The sequence below is a fragment of the Ctenocephalides felis genome, unplaced genomic scaffold (genome assembly GCF_003426905.1).
Source record: "Ctenocephalides felis isolate EL2017-DRISC unplaced genomic scaffold, ASM342690v1 CF-g0.4_SCAFFOLD_02754, whole genome shotgun sequence".
Lineage (NCBI taxonomy): Eukaryota > Metazoa > Arthropoda > Insecta > Siphonaptera > Pulicidae > Ctenocephalides > Ctenocephalides felis.
In genome coordinates, this window is record NW_020538908.1 from 1 (window position 1) to 13,462 (window position 13,462).

At 30.0% G+C, this 13,462-nt stretch overlaps 2 protein-coding genes across 2 annotated transcripts; one reads left to right on the plus strand and one right to left on the minus strand.

The window, feature by feature from the left end:
- Window positions 1-1,373: 1,373 nt before the first annotated feature.
- LOC113381262 lies at window positions 1,374-4,426 on the plus strand. The gene is made up of 6 exons (XM_026620224.1): window positions 1,374-1,557; window positions 1,924-2,035; window positions 2,365-2,592; window positions 2,681-2,852; window positions 2,940-3,718; window positions 3,855-4,426. The coding sequence occupies exons 3-6, from the start codon at window positions 2,419-2,421 to the stop codon at window positions 4,293-4,295; spliced, it is 1,566 nt and encodes a 521-aa protein (XP_026476009.1). The 5' UTR covers window positions 1,374-1,557; window positions 1,924-2,035; window positions 2,365-2,418; the 3' UTR covers window positions 4,296-4,426.
- A 3,618-nt stretch (window positions 4,427-8,044) lies between these two features.
- On the minus strand, window positions 8,045-13,398 carry LOC113381263 (muscarinic acetylcholine receptor DM1-like). The gene is given in 4 exon segments (XM_026620225.1): window positions 8,045-8,914; window positions 10,527-10,653; window positions 12,676-13,247; window positions 13,249-13,398. Coding segments are annotated over 4 exon segments (1,719 nt in total).
- Window positions 13,399-13,462: the final 64 nt, after the last annotated feature.

A 13,462-nucleotide genomic window follows, 5' to 3' on the forward strand; every position in this document is an offset into this window, starting at 1 on the left:
ACTTGCTTGCTTTTAATCGTTTGTTTCGTATGTTGGCAACACATTGGCAGTGAAGTGTAATGCGCTTCACTCGTGTAAACAGATCGTTGCGATGGCTGATGACAAGTCGGTGTAAGCTACGTTCACAATCAATGCCATTACTTATTATGTACTTGTTTAGTCATCGATTTTTTATTTGTTGAAGATTGTATTCTGTATGTATATATGTATATATAATTCATAATGCACTTCGTATTTATAAAATATTTTTCAAAAAAGGTTGTTTTATATAAAAAATATGATTGTATAAAGTTAAATTTAACAATGTATTATTTATTGTATTGCATATAATCTACAAAATTATCAACCCCAATATTTACTTTTCCCGAAAGAGAAATTTTTGTAATTGCCAGAAAATTGGACTTGCTAATTATATTTTTTCGACTTTTCAACTCTTTCTGAATAATTTGACGCTAAAATTGGTAATGTAATTAGCAGATAAGTGCTAAATATGTTGTATTTTTGTAAAACTTAATTTTTATGGATTAAGTCAATTATCAACACATATCCAAAAATTTAGATAACTTTTCTCAAGCCAGAATGCCACTTACACCTAGTTACTTTTAAACCTTTTGTTTTCTGTGTCATGTACTACAACTTTGGATGTATTAACATTGGATCTTTTAATTATTTTTTTTAGATTTTTTTTTATCTCATTAGATTTACATCATTAAACTATGAAATTATATTTCTTCTCGTTTATTGATTTTTCCATCATATGATGAATGTTATCAATAAGCTTTACGCTATTTTGGCTCATTTGTTTCCCAAGAAGCACCTGACCCATATGTAATATTGAGTATGTAATCTTATTTTGAATATTAAGGAATAATAAATACAAAAATATTTTTGTTCTAATTGAATTTTAATGTTTTTAAAATACTAGAATTTTAAAAATATTAGAAGAAATAAACAACTTTCTTTTATAATAAAATAAATTGAAGATTACGCTGAAAAAAATAGCAGTAGATGCTCATTGAATAATTATAAAAAGGTTTAAAAATATATGTGTCGATGAGTAATTTCAGCAGTCATGTGCAAATAATTATATTTTTAATATAATTTTAAGTATTTGAACTAGCAAATGTACAGCATCGAATTCAACAATTCATCGAATTGTGATGCAAAAGAATAATATTAGAATTTTAAATTTATATTTAAATAGAATAAGTAAAATTTGTTTTGGGAGCTAAAGCAAATATTTGACTAACTGAAAATATAGCTACAGGTATCAAAATTATCGATAAAAACTTTCGATAAAACATTTTACTTTAACTTCCAATACATATATTACAAAACTGCTTATTGTAATCGCACCTTTAACATTTTTGCTCATGAAATATTTCACAATATTGCGCAATAAGAATTCATACATCGGGAAGAAAGTAACGTTTTGCAAATAGAGCGATTGTTTTATTAACCGATTTTATTACTATATAAAGTATTTTATATTTATGTGTATATTTCTGTGCTGCATATTTTATTCTGAATATATATTTTTTGCGCTGAAATAAACAGGTAAGTTATATATTTTATATTAAATACGTTCTCGTAGATGATATGTCATCGGATGACTCAGCTGTTTAGAAGTTGTTTTTATTGCAAAAAACAGTCTTAAGTATGTTATATTATATATTACAATAGTATATTAATTTTATGTTATTGTTTTCCAATAATTAATAATTATCTTTTTATATTAATTTATATTTTCTATAAATTTCATCGCATTTTGTTATCTACATGATTGTGACTCACAGTCACAGCTCACAGAATTCAATGTAGAATTATATCTGCATTTTATTATATTATATAATGTCTTCATTAAAACAAATTGGACAATTGAAATATGCATGTTGGAATACAATGTAAATTTTATTTTTTTAGACATTCTTGCGGTCGATAAGGTATATCGATTACAATTTTCTTTGCGAGCAACATAAATCACAAAAGTAGACCAGTTAGCACCATTTTTAACAAGAGTACACAGGAATTTGTTGTAAGTGTTGATGATAATTTTAAATTATTTGTAATTTTAATATAATTTTTTAATTCTATGATAAGGTAAATAGAATTATATATAACTTATTTGATTTATTTACTCAGTATTAACCTTACATACATTTTGTTCCTGTATGTAATGGATGTTTGGTTTATCTAATTGTGAAACAATGATGCATATGATGTATTTTATTTTTGTTTGTTTTTCGATGAAAGTAGCTCTTTGATAAATCAAATTTTAATATACTCATATTTGAATTATGATTCTGTTTTTGAATTATATGAAATATATGAAAATGTTTCAACATTAGACTTTTAAATTTACAGTCGAAAACAAAATGGCACTCGTCTTCTACCCAACAAGCTCAAAGTGGCTCAGATATGAAGAAGTCACCTCTCGAGAGCAAACGAATGAAGACAAATTTAAAGAACAATTTATGTTTAGTATTGACAAACGAAGATATGCTGAACGTGCAGGCCACAAATGTGGCAAAAAATTCAATAATGGATATACAAGAAAAGTATCAATGCGAACCAATTCAGGTTGCATCCAGGGTAAATAGATATTAAATTAATAAAAGATAAAAATTATATTCATAATATACAGTTAATAATATATTTAAATGTATTATGTTTTTGACAGGATGGCGAAGTAAGAAATCAATTGACAAAAGATCAATCAAGTTATTTAGTTCTGACAGATACAGAAATGTTCCTCAAGAAAGATTTATCAGAGGAACCAATCGATCTGAACCCATGGTGCAAGGAGTGGACAACTTCTTGCTTAGATGAAGAATTACTTTCCTCAAATTTAGGTATAAATTTTTTTCTATTGCTGATATTATACAAAATGAAGTATAATTATGTTATATATAAACTCATAATGTTGAAATTATTTACAGATGTGCAACACATGTTTTGCATAGATCATTTCACAAATTTGCAGACATTACAAGATCCTAGATCTTCAACAGAACTGTCCACGAGTCAACCAACCACAGCTATTTTCGAACATAAAAGTATTCCCAAGGACGATATAATATATGATTTTGATCAGCACATATACAGCATATCACATGATAATGAAAATAACAATGTTTTATCACCAACATTCATAAACAATGATATAGAAGAAATGGACTTGTCTCGGCAAGTAAATGATTCAAAAACATGGGAATCCGAGATGCAAAATGTCGAAATCATTCCTAATGATAAATTAGATAGTGCAAGTTTTTATCTGAATAAATTTGAAACAGAACAAAATAACGAGGAATCTCCAAATCCAACTTTAATTTTATCTCCAGCTGAAAGTGATATATTCTTTGACACTTACACTGTTGTTGATCCAATGGACAATTTTCACTCATTAAATAACAGATCCGACACTACTATCGAAAATTTAGAATCTCCAGACCTTAATAATCCCTCAGATGAAGTGTTTGTGGAGCAGTCTATTGATCTCAGCTTTATATCTAATGACATACTTGAAAGTGATAAATTAGAAACCATTACAGCAAGTGATAATTGTCTTTTGTCTAGATTTTCCTTAATTGATTCAAGTAAACCTTTGTTGAATATAAAATTGGTACCGGAGAGTTCAGATTGTTTAGTTAACACTCCTGATGTCATCGACAATGCCATGTCATTGGAAAGTGATTTCAACCTGCTTTCCTACATAGATGTAAGTAATTCTTATTTCATTCTGCTAATTTTTTTGTCTTTATTTGTTTCATACATAATTATGAATATTATGCTATTGAAAATCACATAAAATTTAAATCTATATATCTCTAACTATATAATTTTTTTTATTGCAGAACGATACTACAAGCATTAGCTCAGTTTCAAGTGATGCAACTAAACATGTACCAGTTAACAATTTTTGTGCAATTAAGGCTAATAATAAAAAATCTAAACATCGACATAACTTATCTATTGAGTCGCACCTGTCAACAACTTTAAAAGCCAAGAAAAAGCAAGAGAAAAGAGGGCGCCCACCTAAACTTCCGGGGTCTTCTATAAAAGTGGAATTCTTTCCTGGAGAAACTGAAGATGATTTTAAATACAGAGAATTAAGAAATAAAAATAACGAAGCATCTAGAAGATCACGAATGCTGAGAAAAGAACGTGAAACTCAGATTCTTACAACTTTGCATGATCTTGAGAAACACAATCAACAATTGATCAATAGTGTTTCACATCTCGAAGAAGAATGTAAAAAATATAGAAGCAAATTATTAGATGCTATGTCGAAATGAATATATTTACTGTATACTTGTTAATTATTAATAATCATGCCCTCAAATATATATCGGATGATTAGATTTTATATCATTTAAAATTATTGAATATTTACATAAATTTTATTTAGATATTAATTAAAATGTATGTTAAAGGTATGGGGTAAATTATATATTTTAAAATTATTTATATATGCTATGCATGAATCCTTGAAATAAAATTATTTATATACGTTTAAAATGTGTTTTTGTACAATTCTTATTATTGTAGGGGGTAATATGTGAAAATACTTTGGTCATTGTGTAAATGATAATGAAATATCTTGAAACAACTACGTTAGCTTATACTATATTTTTCAGGGTCTTTTCGTATTTCACATTATTATATTGCATACTTAATGCTAAATTTTAAATTCTTATAATTATTAGAAAATAATTATTATTATTGAGATTTGTAATGTATAGCAAAGCCTTGAATTCAGGTATTATAAAATTGTATCAATACTAGTTGTAATTATTTACCTTCGACTAAGAAACTTCGGGGGAACGCCTGTTCAACGGAAACCGCGTTTTTAGAGGGCTGTTGCGATTTCAGCTCTGCGTAATATGGATTTTTACCGCATTATAGAGGGGTTGACAGTGCTTTGAAAGCCACTTTACCATATTATTACATTGTCTAGGCCACTTTACTTTATAAACTTTTTTATGTTGCTATTATATGAACCTCACAATCTGAAGTTAATTTCGAATAACATGCCTTCAAATATTAAGATTTTATTTAAAAACTTTTTGTTCCATTTGGTGGCAACAGAGCGCAGCACTACGTTGGCCAACGCAAATTTATTATTTTTAACGTCAAGTTGATATAGCAGTTAGACCGGTGCCTTTCTAGAAAATTTGACAGCTTTTTCTAAGAGTAATTTAACTAATGCATCAAACGCAATTAAGAGATATTGATAATTAGAATTCAATAATTAATTATAATGTATGATTTAATGATATTGCATAATAAAATATATAGTGAAAAATTGATGTCAAACAAATTGTCAATGATTGTACAAATGTCAGACCTAGGTGAGTAACGAACAAATTCTTCTTTTTATTTCAATATTATTTGTGAAGCAATCAGCCACGGAAGTAATTTTAATGTCCGAAGATATTTTATCATCTTGCATTGAATACTAAAAATAGAAGTAGATAATTTATTTAAGCTTGGTTTTTAAGAATGGATTATTTGAAGTTTGTATATGAAGCATTGAAAAGCTCTTAATTTGTACCAGTACTGTAGTTTCTGCTAAGATTTTTGAATATTAAAAATAAATTACCTATTTATTAATTTAATTATTGTTTTTTTCTATGTTTTTTATGATATGACGGAAATGAGTTAAGTACTTTGTTAAACAAATTTCATGCTCAAACTCTTGCAACTTTTTCGGGGTGAATTTTGTCCACAAACTTTTAGAGATCAGAAAGCTGCTTTTAAATTATTGTAAGGCCCTTAGCGGAAGTTATACCCTTTACAACTACTTCTGTTTAAACACAATACATAATATCTATGATGTGTTACACTCGCTATCCCTATATTTTTCAATAATTTCACGCCTTAATTCAATAGACTTGGTCTTTTTCTTCATACCCATGGTTATAAAAGTAAAAAATATTTTGTGAATGTACAAAAAGCAAACGCGAACTTAACATATATAATAACTGTACAATCACTATTAATGTGTAGTTAAAATTACAAACGTTAAAATAATTCTCGAAATATGTGCGAGAGTAAATCGTTACTATACAATTAATATTATTAATTGTATCAATATATAATATATTAAATAAATTTAAATAGCTAAAATAATTTACAATCATAAAACAGCCGAAATATTTCTATGGTAGTAAAGTCATTGTAACAACTGACAAATTTTTTTATGTTTTTATTTGCCATTAACATTTTTCCAGAAAATTTTTACACGCTGAATGCTCATATGTCTAAGCAAGGAATCGCTCCTTTAGCGATTCATATCTCGAAACACTCGTAAGTCGGGGTACCACTGTATATATATATATATATATATATATATATATATCAATTATATATATTGGAGAAGAACTATCGAAGCGCGTAAGCGCCGCGTCGTAGTCTAACGGTTAATCATTAGTACGGAACCCATAGAAATGCAAACAAATTTTGTAGTTATTATCAAAATCTCTATAAAATATCTGATAATTTGATGTGCATATGTTTAATAATCAGTTCTGACCGTCTTTTTTTACTTCTTTTACTCGATCTCCGAAACCTATAGACATGCCTTCCAAAAAAATATTATTTGTTTATTTCGTCAATACAAGTAAAATGTTGAATCTCCTTGTCAATAAAAGTCGTATGTTTTTTGAATCATTCAAATCGGTTGAACCGTGTTCCCGAAATCATCAACGAAAATTTGTATTCGCACACACACACATACATCCATTTTTTGCCAAAATGTTCTGAAATCTTGAAAACGTAAAAATATATAAACATTTTTATTCTAGATTTTTTGCGATCACTATAACTTACACTGGAAATTAATTACCCTACGGGATGTTAACAATGTAGCCTCACATCAATTTACAAATACCGTTGTTGTTGTTATATGCTATGAATAAATTTTTGCCAAAAAGATTAAGTAATGAATTTGACGTAAATATGGATTTTTGAATATGTATGTCCTGTATAAGTATATCCTGTACCTGAATTTTGTATTTTAAAATAACAGCAAAAATAATTGATTTTTCTTTTATAATAAATGTTATTAACATAGTATATAATACTAATACTGGAAATATCCTATATATTTTACCATAAAACAATAATTTGATTCTATTAAATGGGCACCGTAAAAATTTTCGATTAGATGGATATTCTCAGGTTAAATATCAGGCAGCTTGATATCCAACAGTTATGATTTCGGTTTTCGATTGAAATATATAACTAAGTTTGTTAGTTTCAGAAGTAGAATTATTGAACAGTCAGATTTGTTAAGATGGTTATGTCGAAGGCATGGGTGTAAGCTTATTTAGATAAAGATGAGGCACGTTAACTATTAACATAGAGGAATGCGATTTGTGATTTGAAGACCAAGTTTTTCTCAGAAAGAAGTTTTTTAAAACTGCAAAATCAACTTTATATAATGAAATATCCAAATAGTTAATGATACAAAACAATTTACCACATAATATGTATTTTTCTACAAAATTACATTGAATTATAATATAATTAAAAGTATATATGTATATAAGAAACATTCATATTGTTATGCTTTAATATTATCAACTTTTTATTCACATTATATTAAGGGAACACTATGTCGCAGCGATCAAGTAGTTGTCCCTCTGTGAAATGATTGAAGTTGAGAGTTGAGCACGCTGGAGTATCAAATACTAATAATTCGCAATATGTACAATTTGTTTGAGAAACACATTTGCATTCAATGGGAAGGGGATTTGGAAAGGTTTCGTTCGTTTGGATTCTTAATATTAATAGTTTGAAGTTACGGTTATTTTTTACATTTTTGCGGAAATATATTCTAACACAGCCCCTATATGGCGACTACAACACCAATCGAGTTGATACAGTAAACGTCGATACAAATTAACATCTAGCACTGCTCGAATACTATATTGTACATGATACACAATACGATAATCTTGGTATAAATATTTACATATATGTGAGAACGATTATTAATAATTAAAGTAAATACAATAAAAAATAATTTGTACAATTTTTTTTAATTGTAAACGCCTCTGGTCATGGCTTCACGATTTCGATTATGCCACTTGCACGTGAGAATTCGTACGTATGTACGTCTAAACGAAGCATTGCATAATGCATAACACATGGGATTTATAGTCGAGTTAATGTAACACAATGCATAGAAAAAGTCCCAAAGTTCTTGAGGTATGCACCCGGTACAAGCCGTTAATGGTTTTAACAACACTAATATATTATAAGGTGTCCATGTAATGATGAATGATAATAATATGGCTGAAAGAGTTTTCGCTGCTTTTGTTTCTTGTTTTTTCTCTTGCGTTTTTTTCTTCTTTTTGGCCTGCTGTCTAGCTTGTGCGCTTATTGCAACCGGTTTCTCAGCTAACTGTTTCGGAATGATTTTCGCATTGAGCGGAATACGCATGTGTGAGGCATGCGAAGCTCTCCTTGATAATGGATCTAATTGCATATCGACTTTTAATGAACAAGCTTTATGAGCTATAGCTAGAGGTATATCTTCAGATATCATTTTAATGGAAGGCGTGCGATCTTGTCCGTCTTTGTCTGCGTCCCCGGGGAGCCTGATCAGGATGGTGTAAACCGAATCTTGAGTAGTTGGCGGCGACGAGGCGTGAGAGAGGTAAGTCGGCGGCAGCGGCGAGGTTCGCCCTTCCGTTGTCGTCATGTATGGGTCGCGTATCACATTCAGGGAAGTGCATCTCGACACTGAGCTCTGCAACGGCGTCTCGATAGAGACCGGAGTCGCGTATCCAGGATCTGACGGTTCTTCCGGATCTGGTTCATAGTATTCCTCTCTGCCTGAGTGCCACCAAGCTACGCACCACTCGCGAACTCCTCCGCATGAGGCGTACCACAGAAATAACGCTAACTGTAATTGAATTTTCAATATTACTACTGAATAATAATAATTTTAATCATTAGCCTTATAATTCAAGACTAATATATATATATATATATATATATATATATGTATATATATATATATATATATATATATATTATATGTAGAAATTGCAGAAATAAATTTTTTGCTGTTTTTCAAAAATTTGCCACCTGGTTCTTTTTATCCCTGGACGGGGTAAAATGGGGGCGGCCAGGAGGCATACAGGTCCAATGTTTTAATTTTAATTTAAGGTTTTACGAAATAATAGCTGGTATATAACCTTGAATTTATTATTTTCACAAAATTTATAATCTTATAAGCAGAGTTGGAATGACTATTTTTTTAAACTTATATCCAAAAAAATGCTTTTTTGAATTTGATTTATTTTTATTTACTATTTTTTATTGTTTGTTACAGGGGTAAGGGTTCAGTTAGTTCTTTTTACCTCACCCATGTATAAGTTTTTCTTATCTCTGAAATTGTTTTGCACTTTTTCCTTATCTCTGAAATAATTTTCTAAAACTAACTCTCTTTCAAAATGGTATTTTCATTCGCCGAAAAATGTGGCAGAAAAAATATAGCACAATACACACTACGTCACTTTTTTCAGATTAGAAGGTTTTGAAACGTTATTATATCTCTGAAATTTTATTTGCGATTTCAAGTCTCAGAACAAACAGTCCTAGCTTCATTAGTGAATTTAATCATAATAAATAAAGTTGGAAGCTTGTTAAATGTCGTTAAAATTTAGGAGGTATTTCAGAAGAATTGTCTTTAATAATAGGACCATACGTCCCGGTTTAGCCGGGGCAGTCCCGGATTCCCACATAGTGTCCCGGATTTTCTAAAAGCAATATTTGTACTAGAGTTAAAGCTTTTATTTAAGGTTAAATTGAATTTTCGCTCTTACTTGATAATAAATTATAATTACCCATCAAATATTAAGTTGTCAAATATCTCCCTTCCGCTTTTTTGTATGGTTTATAATACAAAAAGGCGGAAGGGAGATATTGACAAACTATTATGTGAAAATGATATATGCAACGAGCTTATATGAAACAATACATTATGAATAAAAAAATTGCCGAATACAAAATTTCATAGGAGCGTTAAATAACATGTCACGTTAATAATTTCCAACTTTCGTTTTCAATTTTACGAAAATTAGCAAAAATTATGAAAACGAACTTTATAACTGCCTGATACAAATGATTATTTTTTACTAACAATGAGTTAATTATGAAGAAAATTAAAATGAATTTTATACAAGGCTTAAAAGAAAAAAATACAGATAAAAGAATATAAGATGTGATATAAGTTATATTAACACATAATGGAATAATAAAGTCCTATTAAAAGTCAGTAATTATGATAAAAATCTATTCATTTTAAAAAACTGATTTTGATTGTATTAAAAAATATGGTCACCTTATTGTTATGTTAATACTTTGACCAATTTGAAAGTAAAAAAGCACTGCTCTTAATCTTAACATACACATTACGATGTTAGCGCCGATAATAGATATATTTTTTAATATTATCGATATTCGATCGAATCTACGCCTCGGTACGTGTTAATAAATGCGTATGCACTCACCCCCGTGCGTTTGACGTACGTTCCTCCCGAGTCGGTCGTGTTCCCGCAGCCGTCGTCAGGGTCGCCCGCCGACTCGCTGCGCGGCCTCGCCCATTCCCCGGTATGATTTACATGCGTCGCTTCATCGCTACAATGGAAGGAAAAAGTATGTATATACACATGTGCACTGAAGACTTATAAATATTAGGATAAACATAAGCTATATCATTATGAAACTAATAAGTAAACATATATGTCATTAAAACTTGCGGTTAGAACCAAAGCTTTTCAATTACTTGATAGAGAAACCTGTTCGGCTTTGGAATTTCATGTTGATGTTCATGGTTCGCATTTATTGTGCACGTATATGCACAAATAACAACGATATGCAATGTATGTGGAAGAGATGAGTTATTTTACAAATATATGGAATTTTATTTCTGATCTGAATAGTTTTTTTATTCAGAATTTTGATTTTTGCACGTACATAACAATCGAACAATATAAAGCATTGAACCAAAAAATATCTAAAGAATTATTAATTGGAATGTATTCCATCTTCAAAGTTATTTTGAAACTACTTGAAGTTTCAAAATGATTCTAATGACGCGAGACTAAGTATACAGTTACAAGATTTAAATGTTTTTTTAACTTTTAATTATTATTCAAAGTATATTGCAAAAGAAACTTATGATAAACAAAATATAGATTTCAAAAAATTATCGTGAAAATGATTATACGTAATCGTAATTTAATATAAAATGCTTTAAAAATCAAACGTTTCAAATATCGTAAGCTTTAAAAATTGAGATTGAAACTACTTTTCAAATGTCTAAAATCTAGAATTTTAAATTAAAGTAAAAGGTTATATAAATTTAAAATTTAACCGGTTTTGATTACTTGGTAAACCGAAAATACAAAAAACCGAAATCGGTTTCATATCTATTTAAATGATAAATTTAATAAATGAAATGTGAATTTAAAATTTCGATTGTATTTTTCGACAAAAGATATAAACTCTCTGGGTTCATTTCCGCATTTGTTCTAGTTTATGTTTTTGCACTTCAGTTTATAATTTGTAAAGTCCTGGAAATTAGCTAAAACAAATATATTGATATTTAAATAAACATAAAAAGTTTGAATTCCTATTTGTGTCAGTTGTATTAGTTTTAATTAATGAATTTGCATCGACCACTTATTTCAACCCGCGGATTATTTTACTAATCAATTAATTATCTTGCACAGTTTACCTTTACATAGTCGTTGTGGAAAATTGTCTCTAATTAAATTCGTTTTTAGATGTAATAAATCATTTTATAGCCATGTTTACAGCCGGGAAGAAGCTGAAGCAATTTTAGTATATGACCGGCACGTTCTTGTTAATAAAAGTCGAGAATTGGCGATACTCGATAATAATAAGGTTGAAATTATAAGAAACTGCATTTCTTTTTGCGCTGTTTTAATATAATGATCGATTTTGAATCATTTTTTACTACTTATAATTTATTATTATATTTTATTATTTTATTACATAATCTTTTCCCGACTAGTGGACGCTTTCAGCAAGTGTACGTAACAAGTTCTATTTTTTCCGAAACTGACAACTAATTCTGTATGGCATTCCTATGTCATTAAGAACAATTGCTAAAATATCTTACAACTAAACTGCGTTTGCTGATTCTTGTATTTTTTTAAAATCAGATAAGTTTGAAATTGTTGTTTTAAAAATAAAATTCGTTCAATAATTTTTCGAAAATTACTAATAATTAATTAAAATAGAAATTCAATATACAGCAATTCAAGTTTTTCAAAGATTGTGTAAAATTGTGATACTATTAAAGTGATAGTTCTAAAATTAAAATCGTTATTTGACATAAGTTATATGTGCAAGTAATATATAATAATTTTCATTAATTGGTAAGAAACTTGAAATTACAAAAAGTTCAATGAAAACTATTTGAATACATGAACAAATTTTGAAAGTAAGTAAAGTAAAAGTCATGTATTTATAGTTAGTGAAGAAACTTGAATTTGCATAAAGGCAATAAGTATATAGGTATATATATATATAATATAATATATATATATATATATATATATATATATATATCTGGGTGTATGTGCGTGTGCATGTATATATATATTGCGATAAATTGTGTATATAATGTACCTGGAATTGGATCGTTTCGAACTATCTTTCTTGCCGGCTTGCAGGTTTGGCAGATCCTTTTGCCGTTTCTTCGTCTCCCGCCAAATTTTAAAATATAATATACACATGACAGTGACCGGCACATAGAACGCGGCGATCGCCGTCCCGAAGGTGATGTAATGATTTGTTTCAATGAACTGAATGTAACATTCTGTATTAGGCACTGTTCTCTCCCCCTCGATGTACGGCCAGCTGTAGATCCAAGGGGGCCAGAGGAGCAAGCTGATGCCCCACGCGCTTGCAATCATGACCGCCGCCCGTCCGGTGGTCCGTTTCGCGCGATACGTTAACGGGCGCGTGACCGAGAAGTAACGGTCGAAGCTGATGATCAGCAGGTTCAGGACGGAGGCATTGGACGCCAGGTAGTCTAGCGCCAGCCACGTATCGCATATGTGTGGACCGAGCGGCCAATATCCCAGGATCGTCGTTATCGTAAACAGGGGCATCGATATCAGGCCAATCGCAAAGTCCGCCACAGCCAGCGAAAATAAAAAGTAATTGGAGATCGTCTGCAGCTGTTTGTCGATTTTAAAACGATATCATCACCATGCAATTGCCAATGACCGTCAACAGGCTGAGGATACTGGCGACGATTGCAATGATGACCATCTGTGGTATCGAATAGCGGTAGCCTTGCGTGGGCAACGCGGTTGAAGATGCATTTAATATATCCACCGTTTCCATGGTGTACCGGCGGCTCGCGTTTGCACTTCGGGGGATCACATGGTGCTGACCCCTGCACCCGTTC

Excerpts from the sequence above, each read along its gene's own strand:
- LOC113381262 (XM_026620224.1), top strand. The coding sequence starts at position 2,419 with ATGAAGAAGTCACCTCTCGAGAGCAAACGAATGAAGACAAATTTAAAG. Across the intron at positions 2,593-2,680 it reads CAATTCAGGTTGCATCCAGG|GATGGCGAAGTAAGAAATCA; the intron begins GTAAATAGATAT and ends TGTTTTTGACAG. Across the intron at positions 3,719-3,854 it reads ACCTGCTTTCCTACATAGAT|AACGATACTACAAGCATTAG; the intron begins GTAAGTAATTCT and ends TTTTTATTGCAG.